Source organism: Pimephales promelas, chromosome 17 (genome assembly GCF_988280905.1).
Source record: "Pimephales promelas chromosome 17, fPimPro1.hap1.1, whole genome shotgun sequence".
NCBI classification, from domain to species: domain Eukaryota; kingdom Metazoa; phylum Chordata; class Actinopteri; order Cypriniformes; family Leuciscidae; genus Pimephales; species Pimephales promelas.
In genome coordinates, this window is record NC_142785.1 from 16,761,402 (window position 1) to 16,788,720 (window position 27,319).

Consider the following 27,319-nt stretch of genomic DNA (forward strand, 5'->3'; position numbering starts at 1 on the left):
GCTATATGACAAAACGGCGCTATACTACGCACATGGCACCCTTTATCGTTAACACGCGAACCCAAATCGTAATAAATCCTTTAGCGTAATATGCGACTACCCTACCCTACCCCACACCTAAACCCAACCCAATCACAGTGCGTGTTATATTAACGATAACGGGTGCCATGTGCGTAGTATAGCGCCGTTTTGTCATATAGCGTTCTATATGATGCTAAAGGATGAGAATGCGTTGACTATAGTCACTGGCCGTATGTGAGTCTAGTATGGATTACTTTTATGATGGATGGATGCACTTTTTTTGGGCTTCAAAATCTTAGGCTCTACTGGAAGAGCCAGGATATTTTTTATATAACTCTAAATGTGTGTTTGGCTAAAAGAAGAAAGCGGGATATTTGTAATGGTAGGAAACGGGGCGGTTTTAAACTGCGTTTTTGAGACTTTCTTTGGTACACTGCAGACAATACTCAGCAATGTTGTTGACTGGTAAATTTGCACATGGTTTGTCTTAAAACATATTAAAAACATTGATTTTATTCACAGGGTGTCATTTAGAAAAACAATAAAATGATATGTCAAAATTTTTAAACTGCACAAACATATTAGAGTGGATTCATTTAGAAAATGTAAGTATGTCCATCATAGAAGAGGTGTATTTAATTATCATTGTTTTTTTTTATTCCTTTTTTAAAAGCATTTTTGAAAAAAAAAAAAAGAATAGATCCAGTGTTGTTTATTTCATTTGACAAAGCGATGATAATTGCTGGATCTGATATTTGCTCAGTCTGTGGAGAGCAGAATTATGATATAAAATGTTATTGAGCAAATTACATCATATTGTTGTGACTTAAATGTTACAAACGTTGTGCGCTCACGGTCCCTAATGCAATGTAATGTGGTCTCTATAGAGCCTTTAAAATGTTTGTAAACTGTGAACTTGCCACTGTTTATGCATTAAAAAACAGCAAACCATCAGTATTCTGCTGTTTGCATTATGCAACATTTCCATGACATCAGTTTGAAAGTTCATGATATTGTAGCCAACAATTATGAGGTCAGCAAATCGAGTCGGAGCCTTGGACGCGGCAGCATCACACATCTGTGCGATTGTTTGGTGGTTTCCAGGCGACAGCAGGCCATTGTTCCCGCAGAGGTCCATTGAACCAGCATAATGACATTTAATAGATACGTTTTCCATCATAAGCAAGTTAAAGTGCACAAGTAAAAGATACAGTCCCTCTGAAGCAACTGAATGAGATCTCATTAATTCTCAGTTCATGGGTAACTCCCATCTGTAACTGAACTTATAACCCCTGTGTTAGCAGGCCACAGCCTTGACCATTAAAATTCCACTGCATTAAGATCAGGAGTACTAATATAGCATTAACAGATATGACAGAGCAGGATTAAACCGCAGTATTTCTCCATTCAAGAATATACTTGAGACAGAAGCTTTACACTTAATTATTCAAATACTGCCATAATGATCCAAGCAAGGAGGTCTAAATAATATACCTCGAGCTGTCCATTAGTTTTAACATTTACCTTACTTAAGGACAGTAGGACTCTTGAAAGTTGACAATAAGATATAATAATAATAATAATAATAATAATAATACAGAAATGAAGGTTGCATAAATAATGGATTCCATTTCACCTGATACTAGAGATCACCTGGTATCAGATATTTAGTTGTGCATTTTCTCTGTTGTTACATTTAGATGTCATCTATCGCTCACACTTTTATAAAAACAATAAATAAATTCTGTTAAATGTAAGCTTCTGAAATGTAAATCTCATTTCATTGTGTACATTATAAACTTGTGATTTCCTAATTTCACTTGTAGTATTTAAAATTATTTTAGGGTTTTTGAATTTATGTGGAGAAAATAGAATAGAATTAGCCTAGAAATCTAGACGCACCCTGGCGGCAGCAAAAGATACTTCGCAGCCAGTGTGGTCTAGCTACTATCCATAGACATTTTAGCTGGAAAAAAAATAAAAAAATAACCTCTGGTCAGGCCAATCACATCGTCTATCAGAATCGGCGGGCAGGCTTAACATAATGATGACAGAGTTGCAAAAGTTCACTGCTACTTGAAAAAAAAGAATGGCTGCTGCTGGCGAAGAGCTATATCTTTATCTTTCGGAGTTTTGCCGACTGGATACGGTAAAAGTTTAAAGGGGTTATGAACTGGCTTTTTCAACTTTTGACGTGCGCTTGGTTTTTGCATTCAAAAACATCAAAATGAATAAGTAATAGGCTATTTACTACACAAGTTTTGAGCCTACCTGAAAAACGCTCTCGCACTGAAGACTTTGAAGTAAACGCCCACTGCTGTGAGTGGATAACAGTTTTGCACATTATAATGAGTTTCAACTCACCCGTCGATGCACTTAGGGGGAAATTGTTTTGAAAACGTCCAATGTTGTAAAATGGCAACCGGAATGATTTGACCCAGTGTCCGTGTGTTGCACAATTCCTGTCAGAACCAATATAGACGGCACAGCACCGTTCTTTACTCTTAATCGGTCTGCAAATCCAGTCTTGTTTGCAAAACAATCCTCAGTGAAATAAAGCGAACAAACGGGAAATGTTTTTCCTCATCAGCTGGAACATCATTAAAAATAAAGTTTATCCATGCAGTCCTATAGGAATCCAGAGGAAGCTTATGCAGCCACTGTCTTCTTCCACAACCAGGCACTGCACAATATTTTGTATTGCTCGGTAGCTGGATCCGGTTTGTCATCACGAGGTATGCATCAATGTAATTTAGCTATGCGTGTAATGCGTGAATCGGTGGGCGGGGCTAAACCGACCTTGTTGAAGTAGGCGTTGATCTTATTCTGCGGGGGTGGTGTTTTATCCTCTTTGACGTCTTTGTTCCCCACTTTGAAAAACGAGTCGTTTGCTGGGGCTGATGTCAATAAAAGCTTTTATTGGACTAACAAGGACGTTTTCAGTTCTGAAACTTACATGATATTCTTATAATATGATGACCTCTTAGATGTCAAAAGGAAAATTAGATTTCTCAGTTCATCACCCCTTTAATATATCAACTTGCTCCGCTGGTGGAAAAACGCATGGGACTCAGCCGTCAAATAATTATTGGCTTATATTTACTGATATTTTAATATCAGTGCATATAAAAAATACACTGAATCTAAATATTGTGGGTCTCTACGATTTCAGATTCATCCTATGAATTCAAAACCAAAATGACATTAAGTTAAAGCGCTAAAATCATTTATATGCAGTGGCGAAAATGGCTAAGATTTACTAGGGAGAGTTTGGAACATATTTTATATTTTTAAATTTAAAATGCAGCAAATCCCCCCATCTTTCAATCCCCCCCACCACACACACCCCCCAATTTTCTTTCTGGACTCAGTCCCCTTGAGTCCACACACACACACACACACACACACACACACACACACAATTCCCAGTCCTTTTAAAAAAAATGTCTGTATTAGATGCATTGCCATGTATAATACACCCTAATATCGGCTGATATAAGTTAAAGAAATCAACCAAGATGAGTGTTATGTTAGTTTGAGATATTATGCTGAATATGTTCTCTTTAATGTTGAAACCCATTTATAAAAGCCTCCTCTCATGCCAGTGTACCCTACTCAGTAACCTGGTGGCCTTCTTTGCTTACAGTGAGGTTAACCACTAGCCTTGCATGAGAAGATGTTGGCAGTGCTATATTCTTTAACTTTGCACTTTGCTCTAAAGGAAAGAAATATAGTCACAAAGAAGATATTTGGGTCACTATTCTGCTTTGGGAATCCATTCCCTGAACACAGTCCATCTTGGATAAGAGTGAATGTTTTACCTTTGCCAGCAATTCATAGATATGTTTTTATTCACTGTATGTGTTGACGGACAAAGTCTTGACATTTGTCTGTGGTGTTGAGCATTTTGTTGATTTACTCTTCTGTTCCATAATGCTATGGCTTATGTTGGCACATTGCTCAAAGCAATAAGACATTAAGTGCCAAGTAAAAATAATGTCAACTGCAAAAAGATATCTGTCTTTGACGCTATTATACAGAAGTTGGCGTGAAGAACGGCGAAGAGCAGTCGCTTGACCTCCCAAGTGTAGTTAAAATAAAAATAAGTTAAATGTACCTTTCTGTGGACAAGCTACAATAATCCACAAAAGTGCCTGAAACCACGATTTTTTGTGGTAAAATCACTGTAACGCATTTGCCTTGCATGGCTTATTGGTTTTTATAAAATGGCAATGACAGCAATATAATTAAAGACACCAGTGTTCAGTAAATATGGCTATGCGAATCGATATCATGTTGTATCATGATGAACCATCCGATTTACACCCCTGGTTGTCATAGGTGTGCAATTACTGTCTATTTTACAATGGCTTCCAATGGTATTCATCCTATTTAGGGTTGGGTATCGTTTGAATTTGAACGATTCTGATTCCGATTCCGATTCCTTGTTTCGATTCCGGTTCCTAACGATTCTCGATTCCGATTCTTTTAAGAGGCAGGGTCAAAAAAGTTTACCTAACCTTGCTAACCAACGGTCTTTCTGAAGGAAATAATCCTTTCTGAAGGAAATACTCCTGTCACAAATACTCCTTTTGCCACAAATTTTGCCGAGATTTCGTTATTTTTAGAAAAGTGAAGCCACACTTTGGATCGCCGACGTAAGGTACTCATGTTCGACACGCGCGGTTATGGCAACACTTCCGGTAGACGCTTCTTTGTTGGTGTTGTTCAGCGGTTTCTTCTTCCGCTCGGCGGACTGTGAATATCGAAACTAGGAATCGAAATTTTTACTTTTTAACGATTCCGGGAAAAACGAAAAGTTAGTCCCGATTCCAATCGATACTCGATTCTCGATACCCAACCCTAATCCTATTAGCAATGTTTCAGCAACGTTTATGAAATTGAAATACATTTTGATTTCGGCACACTCAGCATTGCTAAACCTTTGCTGTAGGGATGTCACGGCGAGGATATTTTCATACCAGTATATAATACCGCTTTTCGCTTATATTGGGTAACTATTTATGTTGTTCAGGGTGTCATGTTCTCAAATGATAAATTGAACTAGTCGTATGTGTGTCGAACTCTATGTTTGTACCTCTTGATATTTTACTTATTCATTTTTGGTCAAGGTGAAATGCGTCCACATTGCTGGCATGTTTACCTGTTGTTGTTGTAGCTTATCCATGTTGTGTGCAAGGAATAGACACTGACACTGTCAAAACGCCTCATTGGAGAAACACTAATTAAATGTCTCTGCTTTGGCCATTTTTTTGTTTGTTTTTTGTCTGAAACATATTTTTCCTGCCAAAAACATTGGTGTATCACTGTTTTAAATATGATTTTGTGATAAAAACCAACTGGCAATGTAGCAATCTGATTGAAGCTTGCGATTTCCACAAGTGTTTTCCAGTGTTGAGTGCAATATGCATCAAAAGCTGAGAGAACAAACTCTGGGCATCCAGGAGTGTGAGGCTGAGACCACCCTTGTTATTGGCTCATGGTGGCCACACATCAAATGTTTTAAGCAACATGGAGTAAAATGGTCAAAGTCTGTTCATAATTTTTGAGAAGGTTATGGTGTTTATGAATAGTTTCCTGAGGCCTTTCCACGGTCTCATAAATCCATTAGATTCTGTTTTGCTTGGTTTCTTGGCCAATCACAGAAAAAATGAGTAATTCTGTTGTTATCTCTGAATGTAGAGTCTCTGTAGAGTTCAGACCTTCCTCCATTGCCTCTGGATATCTTAGCGGTAAAGCAGGGCTGATTCAGCCGGTGCCTGTGGTTTGAGCAATTTTCAGTCAATCGGCTCTGAAAAAAACTCCCCTGTAATTCATTGGATATAAATAAACACGTCGCATTTGTCTGGATTACAGTAGACGCACATTTTAAAGCTTGGCCCAACAAGGCCATGCCTGCATCTCACAATGTAGGTCATGTTCCTGATCCAGAGAAATATGAACTGAAAAAGTTCTAGAAGTCCATCAACTGCTGCATTTTGTGGTTTCTTTAAACAACATCCAAATTTGCTGATGAACAAGTCTGTATTTTACTGTTTAATTTAAATCAAATGTTCTTGGCAAACTTCTCAAACTGAACAAGTATGTCAGATTCCTTGTCTCATGTGGATTACATTTACATTCCTACATTCAGCGGACGCTTTTATGCAAAACAACTTACCGCAAATTCAGTTCATGGATTTTGATCAGTGTGTGTGTTTGGGGAATCTAACTCTGCCATTGCTATAGTCTACAACTCTACAAAATAAGCAAAAGGAAGTCCTAGATGGGGTTTGAACCCAAAGTTTTACATCTACATTTAAAAGATATACTTCATTTAAACCTTCTAAATGTAGTTTTACGCATCACAAAGTTTATTACAATCCTGCATAAACCTTCAAAAAGTATTAACGCATTGATTTTTCTACAGAGGTGACTTGCTGCAAATGGACAGGAAAATGACCCCCGCCCTGCCTAAATTGCGCAGATATTTTTTCCACCCAAGGCCATGTGGAAGAATGTGTTGATATGAATTGCTGATTTTGTTAATACGCCAACATAAGTGATTCCTGATGTTACGCTTTTTCTGAAATGTCCCATTCTTCTCCGCAGCTGCCACGGAGGGGCGAGTCAACGGAGGTGAGGACTTCTTTCAAAAGGTAAAGAAAACCACATTGCTTTGGCAGCCTCGTGCAGTAGAAAATAGGCTAGACTCATGTTGCATGTGTAATTATTTCTGCTAAAGGACAAACTGCAATCAGTGCAGCGAGATACTGCTGTGCAACAGTTTTGCGGTACTCGAGCCTCAAAATACTACTACTGCGGTAATAGATGTGGTACTACATCTTTGTATGCACAGTGTGCAGTTGTGTATATCCAGTAACAATAGATAGGCTCACTTGATTTTTTTTTTTTGTGCTACAGCTTTTTTTTGTTACAGCTTAGCAAACCAGTCTTAAGAGGAGATGACAGAACTTTATAGGTCAAAATAAAGTGAATATAAGCATATTTAGAAAACACAAGGTCTTAATTATGAGTAACAATATTTTTTATATACAGAATTTTTGTTGAAAGCAGTAAGACATGTGTTGTATTGTGAATATAGTCACTCCACTGTACGTTGTGGCTAATATTTAAAAGGAAAAGTTTATTCAAAAATGTTAAAATTCTGTCATCATTTACTTAACATCAGGTCTTTTCTGTTCTCTTCTTCCTGAAGGATGTCTACATTGGTTGATTTCATGCAATGGCATGACAATTTGACACATTTCTATGTTTAATGAACCACCAAGTCTCATTTTCCAGATGCTCTGGTCAGTTTTGGTGAGCTACAAATTAATATTTAAGAACCTGTGAATATTTAGTAAAACTATTACAAATTAATAAAATATTTGTAAAATGATTTCTGAAAGATGTGGAAAATTCAGCTTTACCATCACAGGAATAAATTACATCATAAAACATTAAAATAGAAAACAGGTCTTTTACATTGTAATACTATTTCACAATTTTACTATTTTTGAAAGTAGCAGCTCTGGTGAGCATAAAAACATAAAAAAAAAAACATACCAACCCCAAACTTTTGAACGATAATGTACCTTGATGCCTAATTACCTAATTATCACATCTTCATGTGATACTGAAGACTGGGGTAATGATGCTGAAAATTCAGCTTTTCCATCAAAGACATAAACATTGAACATCACATTAAAACATCACATAAAAAAACAGTTACTTTACATTGTAATTCATATTTAATATCTCTGTTTTTACTGTATTTTTGATCAGTTAAATTCAGCTCTAAAAGACTTCTTTCAAAAACATAAAAAAAAAATCATATTGACCCCAAACATTTCACCGGTAGTGTACCTTGATGCTTTATAATCGTATTAAATATTGGAATAATATTATTAATCCAACACAACATAATACTTTACCCAGAAATTCTTAACTCATCCTGTTAAAAAATATGGATCCTTAAAGGGCAAAATAAATGATTTCAAACTGACCGCAAAACTGTATAGGAAGTCCTTGCAAAAGTGTGAAGTGTGTGATAAATCACCTTTACTACGAAAGCTTAGTCGGTGACTCGTGACACAACACCTTTTGCCGAAGGATACTCAAAGTAGGTCTACCGTCCATTTATGGCCACGCCAAAACAAACACGCTTTGCGTATTTGGATTCAGGGGAGTAGAATGGCCTTTAGGGCGAACACTTGCTGGTTTAATTGGCAGGCTGTGAATAAATACAGGAGAAACCAGACAGCTCAGGGCAGGAATGAGACTCAGCACCTGAATCAGAGCATGCTGGCCTTCAAAATAAACACTCTCGCAGGCAAGTCGATATTGGTAAGCAATCCCGCACATGTCAAACTTTTATTTGTGCTAACCTGAAAGATGTGTGAAAACCTTTGGAAAGGGTCTCGGAGAGCCTGTTCTGGAAGATACGGCTGGCTACACTGTAAGCCTCTGGCTGCCACAAATTTGGGTTGTCGCAGCTGATGCAAAGCTTCAGAAAAGCCAATTCCTGCTTTTCAAATAAACACAACCTTACATATCACGAACAGTGTTTTAGCAATGGCCATGTCCCAAATGGCAGCCTAAATGGGGATTTGCGGTCTCACGGACGTTGCTTGCGTGCGTTCGTGAAGTCCATGGCCGTCATCATGCCAAACAGGAAAACCTATCAACTCACTAGCACGCTTTCACAGATTCAATGCATTTATAATCACACTTGTGCACTTTTTCATTTTAGGTTTCAGACTTTTACAATTTTACTTCTGGTGATTGTATTTGGCTTTAAAGTTGTCTGCAGGATTCAAGATTCACTAGTCAAGTTAAGAATCATTAACTTTTTTTGGTTTCTGAGCTTTCTGCAATAATCTGAAAGCCAATGGAAAAAAAAAAAATAACCGTTTTTTTATTTTATTTTAAGTTTCAGATGTGTAACTTTTTTTTGTGGTGATTGTATTTGGTTTCGAATTTCATAAAAGTTGTGTGCGTTTGTAAAGATTATCATAATGAACATGTAAGAATCATAAACTTTTGCTGGTTGCAGAGCTTATTTTCTGTTATAATCCAAAAGCCAATGGATAAATCCAATTAGGGTTTTTTTACAAGGGAAACTATTTTCATTTAAGGTTCCAGACATTTAACTTTTTACTTCTGCCGATTGTATTTGGCTTAAAATGCATAAAAGTTGTGTAAATTTGTGAAGATTATCACGATGAACATTTTGTTGATTACAGTATTTATCTTCAACAATCCAAGAGTCAATGGAAAAATCCAATTTTTTTAGAGGAAACTATTTTATTTTTTATTTTAGGGTTCAGACATTTAATGTTTTACTTGTGAATGTGATTGTATTTGGTTTCAAAATTCTCGAAATGTACACTCTAAACAATGCTGGGTTGTTTTAACCCAAAATTGGGTAAAATATGGACAAACCCAAATATGATGGATTAAAAATGTCATTTAAAATTTTAACCCAACTTCAACTTTCACTTTCAACTGTACAGTTATTAATTTCATTTTTAACCCAACATTTGGGTTTGTCCATATTTGACCCAAATTGGGATTTTAGAGTGTTATGTGCATTTGTGAATTTTATCATGATGAACATGTAAAAATTATTTGCTGCTGGTAACAGAGCTTAATTTCTGCAATAATTCAAAAGTCAATGGAAAAATCCTGTTGGGTTTTTTTCAAGGAAACCAGTTTTTCATTTTAGGTTTCATAATCATGCTTACAACTTCACGTGCCCCATTTTTCAGCTTCTATGCTCCTTCTGCAAAACCTGCATTCTGGATGACTGCTTAACAGTCCATGAGGCAAAGTGTAGACTTTGTGACGGGCCCTATTTGTCATGTGAATTAGTGGATGTTAAAAATGAAGCGTATGATATTTCTTCTGAGAAATAACACAGTGTGTCTCCTAAGGAACCTTGTAAATGGGATTTAACAAAAGATAAGAGTGGTATTTTTTCTGGTCATGTCAAACTTGCTCTGAAAACAAATACTTTATCTAAACACACGATGTAAGAATGTGAAATTCGGCCTGTACCCAGAGACATAGATAAATTCATGAAAAATGACCTCAGGAATTATCTCACGTTATGTCGAAAGCAACAACAAATCTTTTTTTTAAAAAAGTGTTTTTTAGAAATGGACCGGTATTTAAAAAAAGGAAAGCATATAATATGTCTTTTGATTGTGAGGGAAATATTTCTGCCGACTCAGCGCCCCACGCCCCAAGAGCATGTCTTTAGTAGAGTGATACCAGTCTGTTAAAATAACACGTGCTTTCAATAACAACACTGCGTTCCTGTCCATCATCATGGCGACTGTGTTTTCTTGTTGGAGCCATCGAGTGTTCCGTGATTCTGCACAATGATGGGATTCAGCCCTTTTTCCTTAGACATTTCTCTCACGCTGAGAGCTCTGATCAGGTAACGGCAACACCTCAGGAAACCTTGCCTCATCTCTCTGAAAGAATGCAGCAATATACTGTATATATATATATATATATATATATATATATATATATATATATATATATGAAGAGTTCAGATGCAAAAGCCTCTAAGTGCCATTTGAAATTTTCTTCTAGAATGATAATTTTTACAAGTTCAGTAATTTCGCTTAAACGACAATTAATAGGTAATCTTCATTGTCATTTAAGTTAAATTACTGAACTTAAATATACAAGCTTGATAAAAATGATCATACTAGAAGAAAATTTCAAATGGCACTTAGAGGCTTTTGCTTCTGAACTCATCATGTATATATAATATTTATTAGCTATTCATACTGTTATCAAAATTGCCTTTTTGTAAACTGTTTACTTGTTGGCAACAAAATAATTGTTTTTTTCTTTTATTAGAGGTGTTTGTAAATGCAAGTGTCACTATTAGGCCTAACTATAAAAAAACAAAACCATTGTAAGCTTTCTACCTGCTCTAACCATTACATTTAGTTTAATAAAAGTTAATAAAAAAATGTGCGTTATGTATTTTTCTAAATGTGTGAGCCGATTCAAACTTTAATGGAGTTTTGTGGAAAATGGTAAATACCACTTTGATTCTGCATGATTGATGTGCACTCCAGACACATATTAATAAATTACTATCACTGTAAATTTTGTATTGTAAAACATTGGTCAAATACCGATGCTGGGATCTTACGTCTCTAAGTAAAAGACCAAATGTTCGCTTCTTTCATGCTCATTTTGTGATCTAGCTAGTTTTAGTAAGCTGGCGAAATGGTGAATTTGTGTGATTTCGTTCTATGGAGGTGTGTTGAGGGCATGTTTTAGTGTAGCGATGCGGTGGGGACTGATGGCCCGATAATGGAATCGCATCTTGATTTTGAGCTCGGTGTTTGAGTTCCAAGGCCATTGGCCCGCCGGCACGTTTTTAGCCCTGGCTCGCACTGGCCCGACAGTGGAAAAGTGGCTACTGACATAGCAATTCACTAATGAACAATCAGCGGACCATAGCAACCCCATAGCGACGCTCTTACACCATCTACAAAACCCTAGCATTGTGGCGACAATGGCGTGCATCACTCAGAAAATGTAAACCTCTATGTTTTTGAATATTTTTATACAAATTTAGACAATGACATTGATTGATAATCGTTCGGCTGGTCTTGGCATGCATGGTGCATTTTTTTTTTCTGGTGTGGATCACTATCATCGTGAATTCCTTGCCCCTTCATACCTTCCTAGTTGTTTATAGAATGAGGATGAATTGTAGACTTTTGTAAAGTTATTTGTCAACAGGCTGATGGAGAATTTTGGGAGGGAAATGAAAAGCAGGTGCATGCAGGCTGGAGCAACTACCAAAAGCCTTTAGTAGGGAGGGTTTAAAATGTAAACATGGCACTTGTGTCTGCACAAAGACTTTCATTGTACTGTGTGCCATAATTTAATCATTTTCATACTGGACTTTTAAATAGGTCTGAAATTGGAGCTCCCTTTGAGGTACTTTTATTGTTTTATTAATGATTATTAAAGGAAATAATTTTCCCACGTGAAAATTCTGTTATTATTCATTCATCGTGATATTCGTATGACTTTCTTTCTTCAGTAGAATACAAAAGAAGTTATTTTTCAAAATGTCTGCTGTTCTTTTCAATGCAATACAAGTGAATTGGAACCATGCTAATAACACCGTGTCCTCTACACACGACGCAATAAAATTCCAGCGACAGCAAGTGTGTCTGTCCACACGACGTCAATCAAAAATCACAGCCATTCAGAACAGCGTGTGGGCAGAGTCTCTCTGTGCAAGCGCACTGCTGGCCCGCACTCGCATTGGAAATGGGTAAAGACATAATCAAACCAACAAATAACATTATTAAAAATCAAAACATTAAAATATACTCATTGACAAATTTTGTTATGAAGTACAGTTGTATGTTTGCATAGAATTCATTTTGAACGCTATATTATATGCTTTCAAAATCTGAGGTAAATTATCCGTTATCGCTTGTGGCACAGTGACCTATTTTTAACTAAAAATAAATAATGTGTACTCGTAACCATTGTAATATCTCTGTGTGGGCGGATCTGTCAGCCGCGACGTCGCAAAAATAGGAACCGTTTCTAAATTAGACACTAGGGGTGTCACGATTCTCCAAATCCTCGATTCGATTAAGTTATCGATTCTAAGGTCACGATTCAATTCGATTCTTGATTTTAAAAAAAAAATGTAACAAATTTAAAGCGCAGATTGCTATGCAATTTTTAGACTACACTTTTATGCATTATGCAATATAAATTTGTTCACGATGTACACTACACCATTGCCAAATTTAAAATATAACAAAAACAAGTAACATAACTTAATAGTATAACATTTAAAGCCCCTGAAATGACTAGAAAAAAAGTTTAGTTCATTTTGATGAACGAGATTGAACAATAGAGTCAGTAAAACGATCTGAACTTTCCATCACGGACGCGACATGGGGCGTGGCAGTATCGACGATACCATTTTTTATTTCGATTTCGATACCATTGAATTAATTTCGATCAATTTCGATTTAATATCGAAATCGTGACACCCCTATTAGACACGTTGCGTGTCACCGTCGCGTCTGGTTAGGACAAAAACTCTGATTAACATGGAAAAGATACCTTTTATCGCGTGTCGCGGCGTCACGTCGCGTGTAGTTACGAAACGGTGTAAGTAAGCATAATTTTCAATGAATTACAACTTAAATTTTGGTCTATTTTGTAAGTCTAAGCATATTTTTGTTGGCCAACCCATCACCCACGTTTGACATACCCCCCCGCCCCCTCCCTCCAAACAATACCAAACTGTTTTTAAAATTCATTTATTTCATACTAAGTATACTACAAATAAATTAACTTATTTACTGACATATCGCTTGGGACTTACTGATATAAATATTGTAGTTTAACATTTGACAGCACTAATTTTGATACATTTTCTCTGAAAGTTTGAGTCATAATAGTTTGCAAGAGCATGCTCATTAACGTAATTAGGCTTTAAAAGCAGACTAGTGAGTAGATGAGTTTACCAGTTCGCCGCAAAGATGTTTTAACGTCCCTCTGTTAACCTCTTTCTATGAGTTCCTTTTAATGAAACCCATTGATGGAAACAGAAGTGCTAAAATGCTAACTTGTTCCCGGGTTTTGGCCTACTAAAGTATGTCATCCCCACAGCAGTATTGTTTGGCTTCAGAAGACTCCGAATATAACGCACAAGTTATATGGACTATTTCATAATGATTTTATGGTCTTTGTTTGTCCTTTTGCCACCGGACAGCCCCTGCACTATTTTATGAAAAAGAGCAACGTGAACATTCGTCAAAACTTCTCTCTTTGTGTTCTTCAGAAGAATTCAAAAAGTCAACAAGGCTGAGTGAATAATAGAATTTTTGGTTGACCTATTTTGCTGCTTATATTTGCATCTGTGATGTTGTCAGCCTTACCTGATCCTTCTTGTTTTTGAATTCTTTTCAAAAAAAACAAAAAAAAACACATTTGGCCCGATTCCTCTTTGAGTCTGAGTTTTCCTACATGTCTTCTTTATTTGACGAGATGTCATAAATTACAGAAAAACAAACACCATTCGTCAGTCGTTCGAGATGCCAATCTCAACGATGCACAGGGTGAACAACAACATCTAGCACAGTACGCTGAAACAGTGTGCTCATGGAAACACTGATCTGGGCCGTTTCCTAGCCCTCCACCCACAATCCCGTTCGTTGGATGTGACACACAAGCTGTGAGGTAAGCCTCCGTGTGCTGGCGCGAAGGATCAGACTTCTGGACCTCAGCGGGTGTTTGCGCCTCACACAGATATAAGAGAATCTGTTTGCGACAGGGATCATATGGAATTACTTGACGAGTTTGTAACATTGCCAGGCTTTCCCTGCACCTCATGATAGATGACTTCGCTCTTGCTCACTGTCTGTCTGCCTGATTTCCGCTAAGCGTAATAATGAAGTGCTCTGGTTGGCCAGATTTATTTTTGACCTTTCTACCACACATTTCTTTTCCAAAACAAAAAAGCAGAGGGATTTTCCCAAGGCAGGACCATGGAGTGTGTGAGGTTGGAATATTATTTATAAGTTCTCGTTAACTCAAAACGAAAGAGAACTGTTTTGAATGTGATAGTACATTTCCTTTTGTTGGACGAAGTTGCATCCCTTCAAAGAGCAAAAAGCACATCTTTGATGAGTTAATAGTCTATCGGGCCTCTAGAGACTCCATCCATCTCATGGAAACTGCACTGTAAACATTTCCATTGTGACATGTTCTGCATTATGAAGAATAGCTTTCTTTCTTGCCTTGATCTTAAGCAAGGTCAATTTGAAACGGAGTGTAGATCAACGTGAACGTATTAAAAGAAGATTTGTTAAAAATGGCTGATTTGTTAAACTCTGTGCCACTGAATACTAAATCCTCTGAGCTCATTTCCCTTTGGGATTTGTAGTATTGGTCATGAAAGCATGTTTGAACGAACAAATCACTCGCTCATGCGGAAACAAGGTGGTTACGTATTGACTATCATAATATATCTCAGAGGTTCAGTCATTTTATTTCAAACGGGCTGGTTTCTATTATGCTAATGAGTAATGCCTTGCTTTAGCCATGCTGACCAAAGTGACAGATGGCTGGCCATTCAGCCATGTGCTTTTTGATCATGGATACCATCAGTGAAAATAACGGTCTTGTTCTGTCCAGTTTCGGAATGACAAATGTTACTGTTCGCAATTAACAGCGTAGGTTTCCGTTTGATCATTATTCTAGATGTCCAAGCGGTTTAGAATCTCAGAGGAGCATCTCTGCAGAAATTTGGCTGAAGCACAAACCAGCATTGGTTCAAGATTCAGTGGTTCATTCAATCTCTTTTTCAATCTTTGGGCTAAAGCGAAAAACTTTACTCAGAATGATTAGTATTGAATCACGTAAACACCACAATCTGATTACCTCCAACGGGGTCATGACATGGATTTCTTTTTTTTATGTTTTATGAGGTTCTAAGGGTCTAAATATTTTCCACTGTGTATTAGAGTTGTCAAAAAAGTACCTACTTCGGTACCATGTCGTTAAATTGTGACGCTTTGAACGCTGTTGAGCGGAATCGTAAACACCTTTCATTGTCCATTTTCTTCACGCACTCATCGGATTTGTCTGCAATGATCAACTTTCATTCTGAACATTTGTCCGAAATGATTTATTAAGGGGTGGCTCCTTTAAGGCTTGTCAGTTAAAGGTGCAGTGTGTAGATTTTAGTGGCATCTAGCGGTTCGTTTGCGAGTTGCACTAAGGGCTCAGCCCACTGCTCACGGAACAAACATATCGTCCACTGAGAGAGCAGAGAGTAGCCAGTTTCTGTACCACCGTCCATTATGCGTTTACGTTTACAAAGCCATAGTCAGGTGAGGATCGAGGGTCTTAATGTATAATATAATAATAGTAATCAGCTGATTGTCTCACAAACGTAACCAGGACATTTTTCCCCACATAGCAAAACCATAATACAGTGAGGGAGAAGAACCACATGTAACTATTCAACTAACGTTACATATTTTTTCTAAGTGGGTAGTAAAAGTTTAGCTGGCTAATATGAGCTGTTATGCTGTGGCTGAGCTAGTTAAAGCGTAAACCATTATTTATACTCGACGCGTCCGCATGAGCGCAAAGGCGCGCGCGACAAAAATGACGTGATCGTAACAGCGCGCTACTACTCACGGTGTGTATGGCTAGCTTCTTGCTTTCTCTTTCAAGGTATGAACGAAACATGCTCTGTAGCGCTTTTTGTTCGCTGTCGGCTATGATAGAAACATGACGTCACAATATGTCGACCTTCATAGAAGGGGGTGTCCGCGGTTATGTTGATATAAATGTCTCATTTTAAGGTAATAAAAACATAACGGTTTATTGAGTAAGGTCTTTATACACCACTGAACAACACATAGTTATGGATATTGCATTTCTGTCAATGGATCCTACATTACTCCATTGCACTACATTGTTACTCCATGTTTTTTGAAAACATTATAAAACGTAATTTGCAGACAAATCATGATGAAATCGTTTACTGCAGTCAGATGCAACACAGCTGACTGCTTCATCTGAAAACAGAGGTGTCCTACTCTCCATTCGACCCCTTTTCAGTTGGTAAACACGGTGACGTTTTTATGTGGGCGGAGCTTGGGTGGAGGCAGAACGATCCCTCTGGCCGCTTTACTAACGCTAGTTAGCTAGTATTGTTAGCTTGTTTTTTTTTTAACCAATGACTGGAGAAAATCAGATTTTATCTTAATGTGTAAGGTCACTCACTGTCCAGCACCGCGATTGTTATTTCCAAAAGTTAATTTTAACGGACAGAACCAGATTGGCTGACCCGTAGCCTTCACACGCTCACTCAATGCATGGACGATCTGACAGGTTTAACGTTACCTCGGTTGAGTGGCCTGACTTCTGCACCTACCTAATCGAGAAACCGATCGTAAAGAGAAACTGACGGCATATAAATCTTTAGATGCCTATAACTATGTGCTGAATGGTCATGTACAAGACTTGTGTGTACGATCCGCAGTTCTGCCTAGCCAGCGCAGAGAATACGATAATGTAAACGGTGACATTGTGGTGCAATTTTAATGATGTGAATATTTTCTAGAAATAAAAAATCCAGATCCAGCATATTAATTTTTCATCAATTCTTGCACCAAACAACACAACAAGATGACATTTAATAATAATAAAAGTAATTTAAGCTCCTTATTATGTAGCCGAATCTGTGCTGGTTTGTATTGGCCGCCTCCAGTTTTCACTTTGTTTTGCCTCCAGCTAGCGCCGTGACGTAACTGTGACGTCGGCGCAAAATGGGGTCTATAGTGTGCCTCGTTTACAAAAATCTGCTGTCAAATTCTCTGAACAAACATATAATCATCTGACGCGATTCAGGACGCCATTAAAAATAAACCATCCACTTGTTCCAGATGCTGGGATCTCTCTGAAGTCTGTACAAAGTCACAAACGACCTGTTTAAATGGGATGTTCCTTTACGCTTCTATTCATTTTTCCATTTGTCCTGTAGTTGACAGAATCAAATGCGTGAAGTACGTCAGAAAGTGAATGGGCTTCTGTATACTGGTTTATGGTGCGAGGATGAAAAGCTATTAGTCGATGTCTTGCTCTGGAGCCAGGCATATGCAAATGTATTTGCCCGTGTGACATCACAAGTCCCCCAATATCCAAACGAGCTGTATTTGGAGCTTGATTATAATGTTTTGTTTATAATAAGGAGGACGTTTTAACTTGCAGGATGTTTTATGGGCTCTATGCATGGCGGTATTTCCTGTGAAAATGTAAGGATGCTCGATAACTTTCGCCGATCGTAGAGTCCAATGCAATACCGAGAATTTATATTGAATTTTATACTCCATGGTTATACTAAAGAAACGTTAGTCACAAAAACAGATAAAACAGACACCCCTCGTTGTGTTTATGCTTCTTTTTAAAATTATATTAAATAAACATAACTATATATAAAATTACATTTAAACGTATGTACGTTTCGTTTCAAAGACGAGAGGACAGTAAATTTTGAAGACTCTGCCATAATCCCGTTTTCCTCGGTTTTCTTCCGCTTTAATCTCGACAACCGGAAATGGACGAGCATCCTTGCGTCAAATGCGGAACGTATGCGTCCATATAGCCCATTGGTACAAAGACCTCTCTGATGTGTAAAAGTCCTGATGTCATAACCCCTTTAAAACAATAGTCTCTTTTCCCAAATTCTGTTTTGGATTCAAATGAACTATTATTGTCCGGTCGTTTGCATTTGTTGTTGGGCATTTTTTAAAGCTAGAATTGTCCTTATTGTTAAATCGTTGTGAAAATATCAGAATAACTGAGCAGAATGAAGTGCATAAATCAAGTACATAAAGACAACATCTTGAGTGACCTGGGAAACAATGGCAGGAATAACAGCAGGTGTGTCAATTGGCATATTTACAAAAACTAAGTACTAAGTATACTGGAATATTCTGATGCTCATGCATCATATTAAGATTAAGAATATGGCTGGTACTGTAGAGAATATAGCATACTTAAGATATAAATTGAGGAGAAATGTGAAATTTTATATGAGGAAAACAAGGTAAATATCACTCACAGAACAGATTTGCCTTTAGACGCGAATTATAATCTATTCACAAGAGTCCAGAACAGACTGTGTGACGATCAGCAGCCGTGGTGCCCTCGAGAGCCACTAGAGGGCACCCTCTCCCCATGTTTGTTTCCCCATGGACTCTTTGTGTTTCATTATGTTCAGCTGTGTTTCATTATTGGTTATTGAGTTCCTTATTTAAGCCTGAGTTTTCCCTGTGTCCCTTGCGAAGTCTTGTTACACTGTAAGCGTGCAATTCCGAGCGTTATTCCCTGTTCTGTCTCCGTGTTTCCCTGGACTCTTGACCCTTGCCTGTTTCCTGGACTGTTCACGAACCTGTGCTGCCTGCCTCGACCATTGCCTGTTTTGACCACGAGTTTCTGGATTGCCCCTTTGTTTAAGTGTTTGCTAGTTTTCATGTCTGCCTGTTTTAATAAAGTGCTGCACATGGATCCGACCGTCTCTGTCCGTACGTTACAGAAGACTTCGCCCAACGAGGATCCAGCAGACTTTCTGCATCTATCCGCCGTGGTCAAGACCCGCTCTTCAATGCTAGCCTCTCATAGTTCTCAGCTGGCGAGACTAACTTCTCTCCTCGAGGAACTAGCTAGCTCCGTGCAATCATGGTCTCCGCAGAGCTCAAGCACAGCGGCTAATCAAGCCCAAACCCCCGCTGCACCTGTTCCACCGCAACCCTGTGTGAGTACCGCATGCAGTAATTCCAGTACGCCGTTTCCCGAGAAGTTTAATGGCTCACCTGAAGCGTGTGAAGGATTTCTGCAGCAGTGCAGCTGGTACATGAGTCATCGGCCCCAGTTATACGCCTCGGATACCGACCGCGTTTCTTTCATCTGCTCACTGTTGACTGGAAAGGCTCTGGAGTGGGCAGGCACGTTTTGGGAACCAGGTCGGATGTCGTTTCCTCCTTTCGACGTGTTTACCGCCCTGTTCAGAAAGGCTTTTGAACTCCCCGCAGAAAAGGAGGGTCTCGAGGAACTGCTCTTTTCCCTGCGCCGGGGAGGTTCGTATGCGGCGGATTTCTCTCACTCACTCCGCACGCCGCATAAGCCTCAGCTCGCTAAACTGTTTGATCCTCCCTTAAGGACCGTCAGAGGAGCTTCTAAGCATATCGTTCCTGCCAAAACCACTCATCATGTCGGACCCCTCGAGCCCGTATCCCGCACTGGCCCTGTTAAAAGTGCTGTTCCTAAAACAGCGGAGGTGTCGCGGGTCGAACCGGAGTTTGAGCGCGTGTCAGCCGACTCGAGTGAGTCAAGTGCCGAGCTGAGTGAATCAAGTGAGTCAAATAGCGAGCTGAGTGAATCGAGTGCCGAGTCAAGTGAGTCAAGTGCTGAGCCGAGTGAATCAAGTGTGTCCAGTGTTGAATTTAGTCTGTCCAGTGAGTCTTCAGTTCAAGTAATTGAATCTCCTCTTCAAGTGAGCGCTGCATCTCCTCTTCAAGTGAGCGCTGCATCTCCTCTTCAAGTGAGCGCTGCATCTCCTCTTCAAGTGAGCGCTGCATCTCCTCTTCAGGTGAGCGCTGCATCTCCTCTTCAGGTGAGCGCTGCATCTCCTCTTCAGGTGAGCGCTGCATCTCCTCTTCAGGTGAGCGCTGCATCTCCTCTTCAGGTGAGCGCTGCATCTCCTCTTCAGGTGAGCGCTGCATCTCCTCTTCAAGTGAGTGAGTTGTCCAGCCCAGCGAGTGTGTCTAGCCCTGTGACGCGCCGCCGCAGGAGGAGAAGGAGGACTCGTTTGGTTCGCCAGGCCCCGGTGAGCGTGCCCAGACTCCTCGCCCTGCCGGCCCCGCCTCTGCGCCTCGCTCTGCCGGCCCCGCCTCTGCGCCTCGCCCTGCCGGCCCCGCCTCTGCGCCTCGCCCTGCCGGCCCCGCCTCTGCGCCTCGCCCTGCCGGCCCCGCCTCTGCGCCTCGCCCTGCCGGCCCCGCCTCTGCGCCTCGCCCTGCCGGCCCCGCCTCTGCGCCTCGCCCTGCCGGCCCCGCCTCTGCGCCTCGCCCTGCCGGCCCCGCCTCTTCGCCTCGCTCTGCCGGCCCCGCCTCTGCGCCTCGCTCTGCCTGCACCCTTCAAGCTCCGGGAGGCCTTTCCTGTACCAGTTCACCACCCAGAGGCTCCTCCCGTGAATTTCCCCAAGTATTTTTTTGGGGGGGGCAGTAGGTACTCTGTGGGGGCCATGGAGGTGATCCTGACATGGACCTCGGAGTCCGTGAGGGCCATGGAGGCGAGGCTGTCATGGACCTCGCCTGTGTCTGCTCTGCCCTGGCCGCCATCACGTCCTGCTCCTTCCTGGTCACCCACGCTCCACGGCCCCAGGCTTCTCCATGTGCCTGGCCTCCTGCCTCTCCATGGGCCTGGCCCTCCATCCCAGCCCCCGTTGACCTCCCCCCGGAGCTCTTAGGAGCGTCTGGAAGCCGCTCCTTAGAGGGGGGGTTATGTGACGATCAGCAGCCGTGGTGCCCTCGAGAGCCACTAGAGGGCACCCTCTCCCCATGTTTGTTTCCCCATGGACTCTTTGTGTTTCATTATGTTCAGCTGTGTTTCATTATTGGTTATTGAGTTCCTTATTTAAGCCTGAGTTTTCCCTGTGTCCCTTGCGAAGTCTTGTTACACTGTAAGCGTGCAATTCCGAGCGTTATTCCCTGTTCTGTCTCCGTGTTTCCCTGGACTCTTGACCCTTGCCTGTTTCCTGGACTGTTCACGAACCTGTGCTGCCTGCCTCGACCATTGCCTGTTTTGACCACGAGTTTCTGGATTGCCCCTTTGTTTAAGTGTTTGCTAGTTTTCATGTCTGCCTGTTTTAATAAAGTGCTGCACATGGATCCGACCGTCTCTGTCCGTACGTTACAGACTGAAGCTGTACTGCAAGACTCAGACAGTCAAATGAAATTGTACAGTGACAGCTTTGATAAGAATAAGATAGTTCCAGTTCTAGTCTTGTTTTGGTCACTGTCTCTCTATAGATTATAGTTTGTTTTTCATGATGCTCTGAGGGCCAATGTTTTTACTGATGTATAGACCTTAAGCGGCAGAAAAAACAAGCGCACAGCCATCTTTGGAATTTTGTATTTGAACATTAATTTTCATAGTAGCTCTGTATATTTCTATGGCATTGCAGTCGAAGAGTAATTAGCTGCTGAAATGGATTTACTTATTGTATAGTTAACACAAGTTATCATGAGCATTGTAATGTTTGAAGCGGACGTCATAATAAATGTCAGTAGACCAGACAGATTTTAAAACGAGTAGTTAATTCATTAATCCGGAAGTTGCTGTGGAAATACAAACCGGAAGACAAGCTGAAAAGCACTGAAAAGGGGCGAAGCTACATAGGGTCTATTAAACCGCTGAAAGGAAATCATTCCGTTTCGTTTCCTGAACAGTGGATGGCCTTTTGTTTTTACTGAGCATGAATTGAGCACCATGGCTTGTTTTTCAACTCCCCCGATCCTTTCTATTTATGGAAGGGAATCTTCAAAGATAGCAATTTTTGAGGAGATCAAGAAAAACAGGGTGAGATTATACAGTTCCGGCCTCTGCTGTAGAAACAGTTTGAGGCATTTCCTCCCTTTCCATGTGACTCTGGAAAAGGCTTGTCAGAGCATCTACGATGCCGGGCTGAATTTGTATCACGTGTCCCTCTCACTTGTGTACTGTAAGTTCATGCTCCCTACGTACCCAAACTTTGATAAAAAAACAGGAACAATGTCACCCCAACCCAGTGGACCAAACACACTTCAGAGCCTCAGCTGAGTCAATAGAAGGCCCCTCATATTTTATAATGACACTTAAAGCTGTTTATGTGAACTAAGTCCCAATTTGAGTCTGGTCTTAAAGCCCACAATTCCTTGCCGAACACCTGTGGCACAGCGCAGCATGACTGGGGCAGGAAACAGGTGGCAAACACAGTCTTGCATCATTTTGTCCATTCTCACGTTGGGGCGCAGCAGGAGTGTGCTCGCACCATAAACATAATCACATGGCTTATTTATTACGCAGTGTTTTTTTCTCTCTCTAAAACATGTCTTATAGTCTGGCGCTTGGTTTCCAACACATTTTAAAAATGTTCAACCTTCATTTTATGTAAATATCTACTCATATTATTTAATAGGGTTCGGTGGAACAGTTTGCATATCGGATTTCTGTGGACTGAAGGCCAGAAGGTGATAAGCAGATCAGTTAAATGGAAACTATATTGACTTTTCTATTCAATGTTTTACTGCCACGATAATGGATTGCATTATCTTTCTGTGGGGGTTTTCCCATCAAATTTTAATTTTAATAACTTTTTGGCATTTAATGTTTTTAATTTTGATTTAAAAAAAATGCTAACACTAATTCTTTTGGGGAGTGTTTTGTCACATTTGCTGTGTACTTCTTTGCTGAAATGTTCAGTTTTGATAAAATATTTTGTTGTAGGTGCTGTACATAGTTTATTCATATTTGAGCTATATTTAAAGGTATAGTTCACCCAAAAATGTAAATTCTGTCATTAGTTACTCACCCGTTGACAACGCAACAACCACGTTGACGCTTCATTACATTTACATTTATTCATTTAGCTGACACTTTTATCCAAAGCGACTTACAATTGCTATGTCTTGCACAGGGACACATTGGTGTCTCACAGTGGATTCGAATCCGGGTCTCTCACACCAAAGGCATGTGTCTTATCCACTGCGCCATCACCACCCATTCAAAAAAAAAAAAAAAAAAAAAAAACTGTTTGATTTGAGTGGTTTAGTCCAATTTTTTTGAAGGGACTCAAAGACTTAAAATGATGAGCATATTGAATTTAGGCTTTTATTCATATTCTTTTATTCATTAAAATATGTTGCTGAACTGTTTATTCATATTTTAGCAGATCAAAAGACATCTTAGGCTCTATGCACGTTTGTCATCAAATGTAAATTCACATCTAAGATAAATTCATAGAATAAATCAGAAATTTAGTTTGGCTCTAAATATCTATGAGTGTCTGTGGGCAACCAGAGTTGACTATGAATTCAGAGCTTGTTAAATTAACACTCCATTTAATTTGTAAGAACATTAGACCTGTTAACGTTGGTGTCCAGTAACATGTAAAATGTTTTGGCTGTGTAAGTTTTCAGGAGCTGTGTGTGGTCTGTTTGAAAACGTCTTTCAGGCGGGCACAGCTTTGCCAAAAACAGCATTCACAGAAGCATTTACGTGTGTCATTGTTAGATAGTAGGACGCCAGCCAGAGTTCTCTGAATGAGTCCATAACAAAGAGCAAACAAAACTTTTCACAGTCACAATTGATAAAGAACCTTAAAAGATAAGTATGAGACATAAAGAGACACTACATGCATTCAACACACTGTTCCAAAGCCTAGTATACTGTCTTGATGTCAGCTGCCATCTTAAAGGGATAGTTCACCCAAAAAAATGAAAATTAGCCCATGATTTACTCACCCTCAAGTCATCCTTTCAAACGAATATAATCGGAGTTATATTAAAAAATGGTCTTCCATTTATAATGTCAGTGAATGGCTGTTTCTGTTTCCATCAAAATCCATCCATCCATGATTAGGGTTGGGTATCGAGAATCGAGTATCGATTGGAACCGGGACTTACTTTTCATTTTTCCCGGAATCGTTCAAAAGTTAAAATTTCTATTCCTAGTTTCGATATTCACAGTCCGCCGAGCGGAAGAAGAAACCACTGAACAACACCAAAGAAGAAGCGTCTACCGGAAGTGTTGGCATAACCGCGCGAGTCGAACATGAGTAGCTTACGTCGGTGGTCCAAAGTGTGGCTTCACTTTTCTAAAAATAACGAAATCTCGGCAAAATGCAAAATTTGTGACAAAAGGAGTATTTCCTTCAGAAAGGATTATTTCCTTCAGAAAGACCGTTGGTTAGCAAGGTTAGCTAAACTTTTTTGACCCCGCCTCTTAAAAGAATCGCAATCGAGAATCGTTAGGAACCGGAATCGAAACAAGGAATCGGAATCGGAATCAGAATCGTTCAAATTCAAACGATACCCAACCCTATCCATGATACAAGTGCTCCACACGGCTCTGGGGGGTTAATATCGCTTCTGAAGTGAAGCGATGCGTTTGTGTAATGCCTGGTTCAGATTACACGATTTTAGCCCGATTTTGGCACGATCCATTTGACGTAGGGTGTCGTGGGGATTCGTAAACGACAACGGGCATCGGGACGCAAGATTCGATCGTATCATCTCGTATAGTGTGTCATAGTGGGCGACAACCTATGTCGCGTCTGCGATGCTTCACGACATCACGACAAAAAGACTAGCATGTTTAATTTTTTTTAACGGTCGTCCACGACGGTTCCGTCACATGTATGAGGTTGACCAATAGGAGCACAAGCTTTTCCGTATACAACTTTCAAAAAAGACAAAACGAAAGATAGACGATGGTGCTAACGTTAAAAATAGAAGTAAAAATATATAAGAAAACAATATTTTACCTTGAGTTCTCTTTGGAGGATTGACAACCCATACTGTCCTCATCGAGTTCTCAAGTCTCACGCAATGGCCGTGAGACACACTCAATTCAACCAGTTCACACAATCACACGCCACACCGTGTATTTCTCACGCTGAAAAAGCAATGCCGAGCAATCCAGGAACTCACTTACTATGAGTTTCGCCTTCTCGATGACATCACGTGCGCCATAAAACAGGGCATGCGATGACTGGTCAGGAAGTAACGTGTAGTCTGACATGTGTCTTGTCTACGACACGACAAGATTTTAGGAGCCAAAATCGCGTAATCTGACACAGTGACTATCGTAACAGACAAAAAAAAAAAAAAAAATCGTGTAATCTGAACCAGGCATAAGAAAAATATCCAAATTTAAATGTTATCAACTAATAGCTTCCGTCAGACAGCCGTACGCATCAATTTACGTTCCTTGACCTTAACGCACAACATAATGACGAACACGGAAGCGCAGAGGGTAGACCAAAACAAAACACCAGTCAGGAGTTCTAAAACAACGAAGTCTAAAACAACAATTTTTAAAGAGAAATGTGGGAGGAGCTTGATTTTGTTGTCCAGCCCTGTTTGTTTGAACCGCGTGAGGCGTCAAAGCTTATGCTACTCCTACATCCTACGTCATCGTCAAGTGTTACTCTTTTGGCATACGTCGACTTCCGTCACCGGACATCGGTAGGCGTACGTCGGTAGGCCGTCTGCCGGAAGCTAGTTATTTTAGTCGATAAAGTTTCAAATATGGATATTTTACTAACATTCTAACAATTATTTCTCTCACTTTGTCAACCATCTTTGATTTCTCTTTGCTGTACTTTCTGGATTTGCATTCTCCGTGAAGAATACATGCTGCTCACTGCAAATTGTGTTTGCTGCTTGCACGTTTTACAACACTTTTAAAAAGAATTGTCTAGTGGCACTAATGGCATGTTCAGTTTTATCCTTCACCTTGTGAAAAGGTAAGAAAGTTGTTGTTTTTCTGCCACTAGTGCTTATTTTATCTGGAAACAGTCAATTGCAGGTATGTTTTTGGAGTTTTGCAAAAAAAATAAAATGAAGAAACTTGTATTTCCAATGATTTGAGCCAAAAGTAGGCTTCTGAGAAGGCATAATAAAGCAGTTTAGTGCTAACCCTTTTGACCAGTCTTTGCTTCCTGAGTGCTTGTGATGACTTAAAATGCTGTCTATGGAGGCAGCTCACTAGCTTTTTGGATCACAGCCAGAGAAGACATCTGCCAGTGAGAGCCCTGGGAAAAATGCCTAGTGCCCAGAAGTGACATCAGCTTGTTTGCTTTTAACTTGAGGAAGACACCTCAGAGTCTCAAAAACCTCAAGACCTCTGTAATTATCTAGACAACAACTTTAATCAATGACCCTACAGGACTGTACCGGCCACTGCTGATTTCACTAGATATACACAATGACTTTCACAAGCACTTTACAGGCCCTCATATCCTGCTCAGATCGTAGCTCTCTCTCGGCTGTGGGGTTTTACATGCTCCGTTTGTAATGCTGAAAATATTCGGAGGGGTATTTTTTTTTCGGTTTTCCATTTACATTTCCTGAGATTTTTGACTTTTTGTTCTAGATAATTTGAGATGTTTTAATTAGGTGGTATTATATTACTCTTACTGCACAACAAATGTGGCAGAGCGATATGGATCATAACATGGGTGGTTTCAACCGATTAAATTACGTACCATTTTATGGGGATTGTAGTTATTTGGAGATAAAAATTATGACATGGTGTGACATAATGACATTTCTAATTTTGATACATCCTATTGCATTTATTAGCTTATTGCATTTATTTATTATTCAGCGCTTCAACAGACGAAAAGTATGCCCATTCAATGCAAGTGTAGCTGAAGCGCTAAAAGTAATCCATATGATATGTTTTCTGTATCAATCTGATTCCTTAGATGTTACAAATGTATCATGGTTTCCACAAAAAAAAATATTATAATATATATATATATTAAGCAGCACAACAGTTTTCGTATTAATAAATGTTTATGAGCAGCAAATCAGCATATTATAATAATTTCTGAAAGGTCATGAAACATCTGTCCCCTAGTGTCTTCACACAGGACACATTGATACATTTGACGTCAGTTAAATGCATCACAGACACATTTGATATGCAGAACCAAAGC

At 39.7% G+C, this 27,319-nt stretch overlaps 1 protein-coding gene across 2 annotated transcripts in view; it reads left to right on the top strand.

Annotated features, from left to right (window-relative positions):
- The window catches only part of bicc1 (BicC family RNA binding protein 1), a 105,842-nt gene that overhangs the window by 19,603 nt on the left and 58,920 nt on the right, over window positions 1-27,319 (top strand). For both annotated transcript variants that reach the window (XM_089121982.1, XM_039653314.2), the window contains exon 2: window positions 6,634-6,680. In XM_089121982.1, the coding sequence (XP_088978108.1) occupies window positions 6,634-6,680 (47 nt within the window). The remainder of the gene's footprint in view (window positions 1-6,633; window positions 6,681-27,319) is intronic.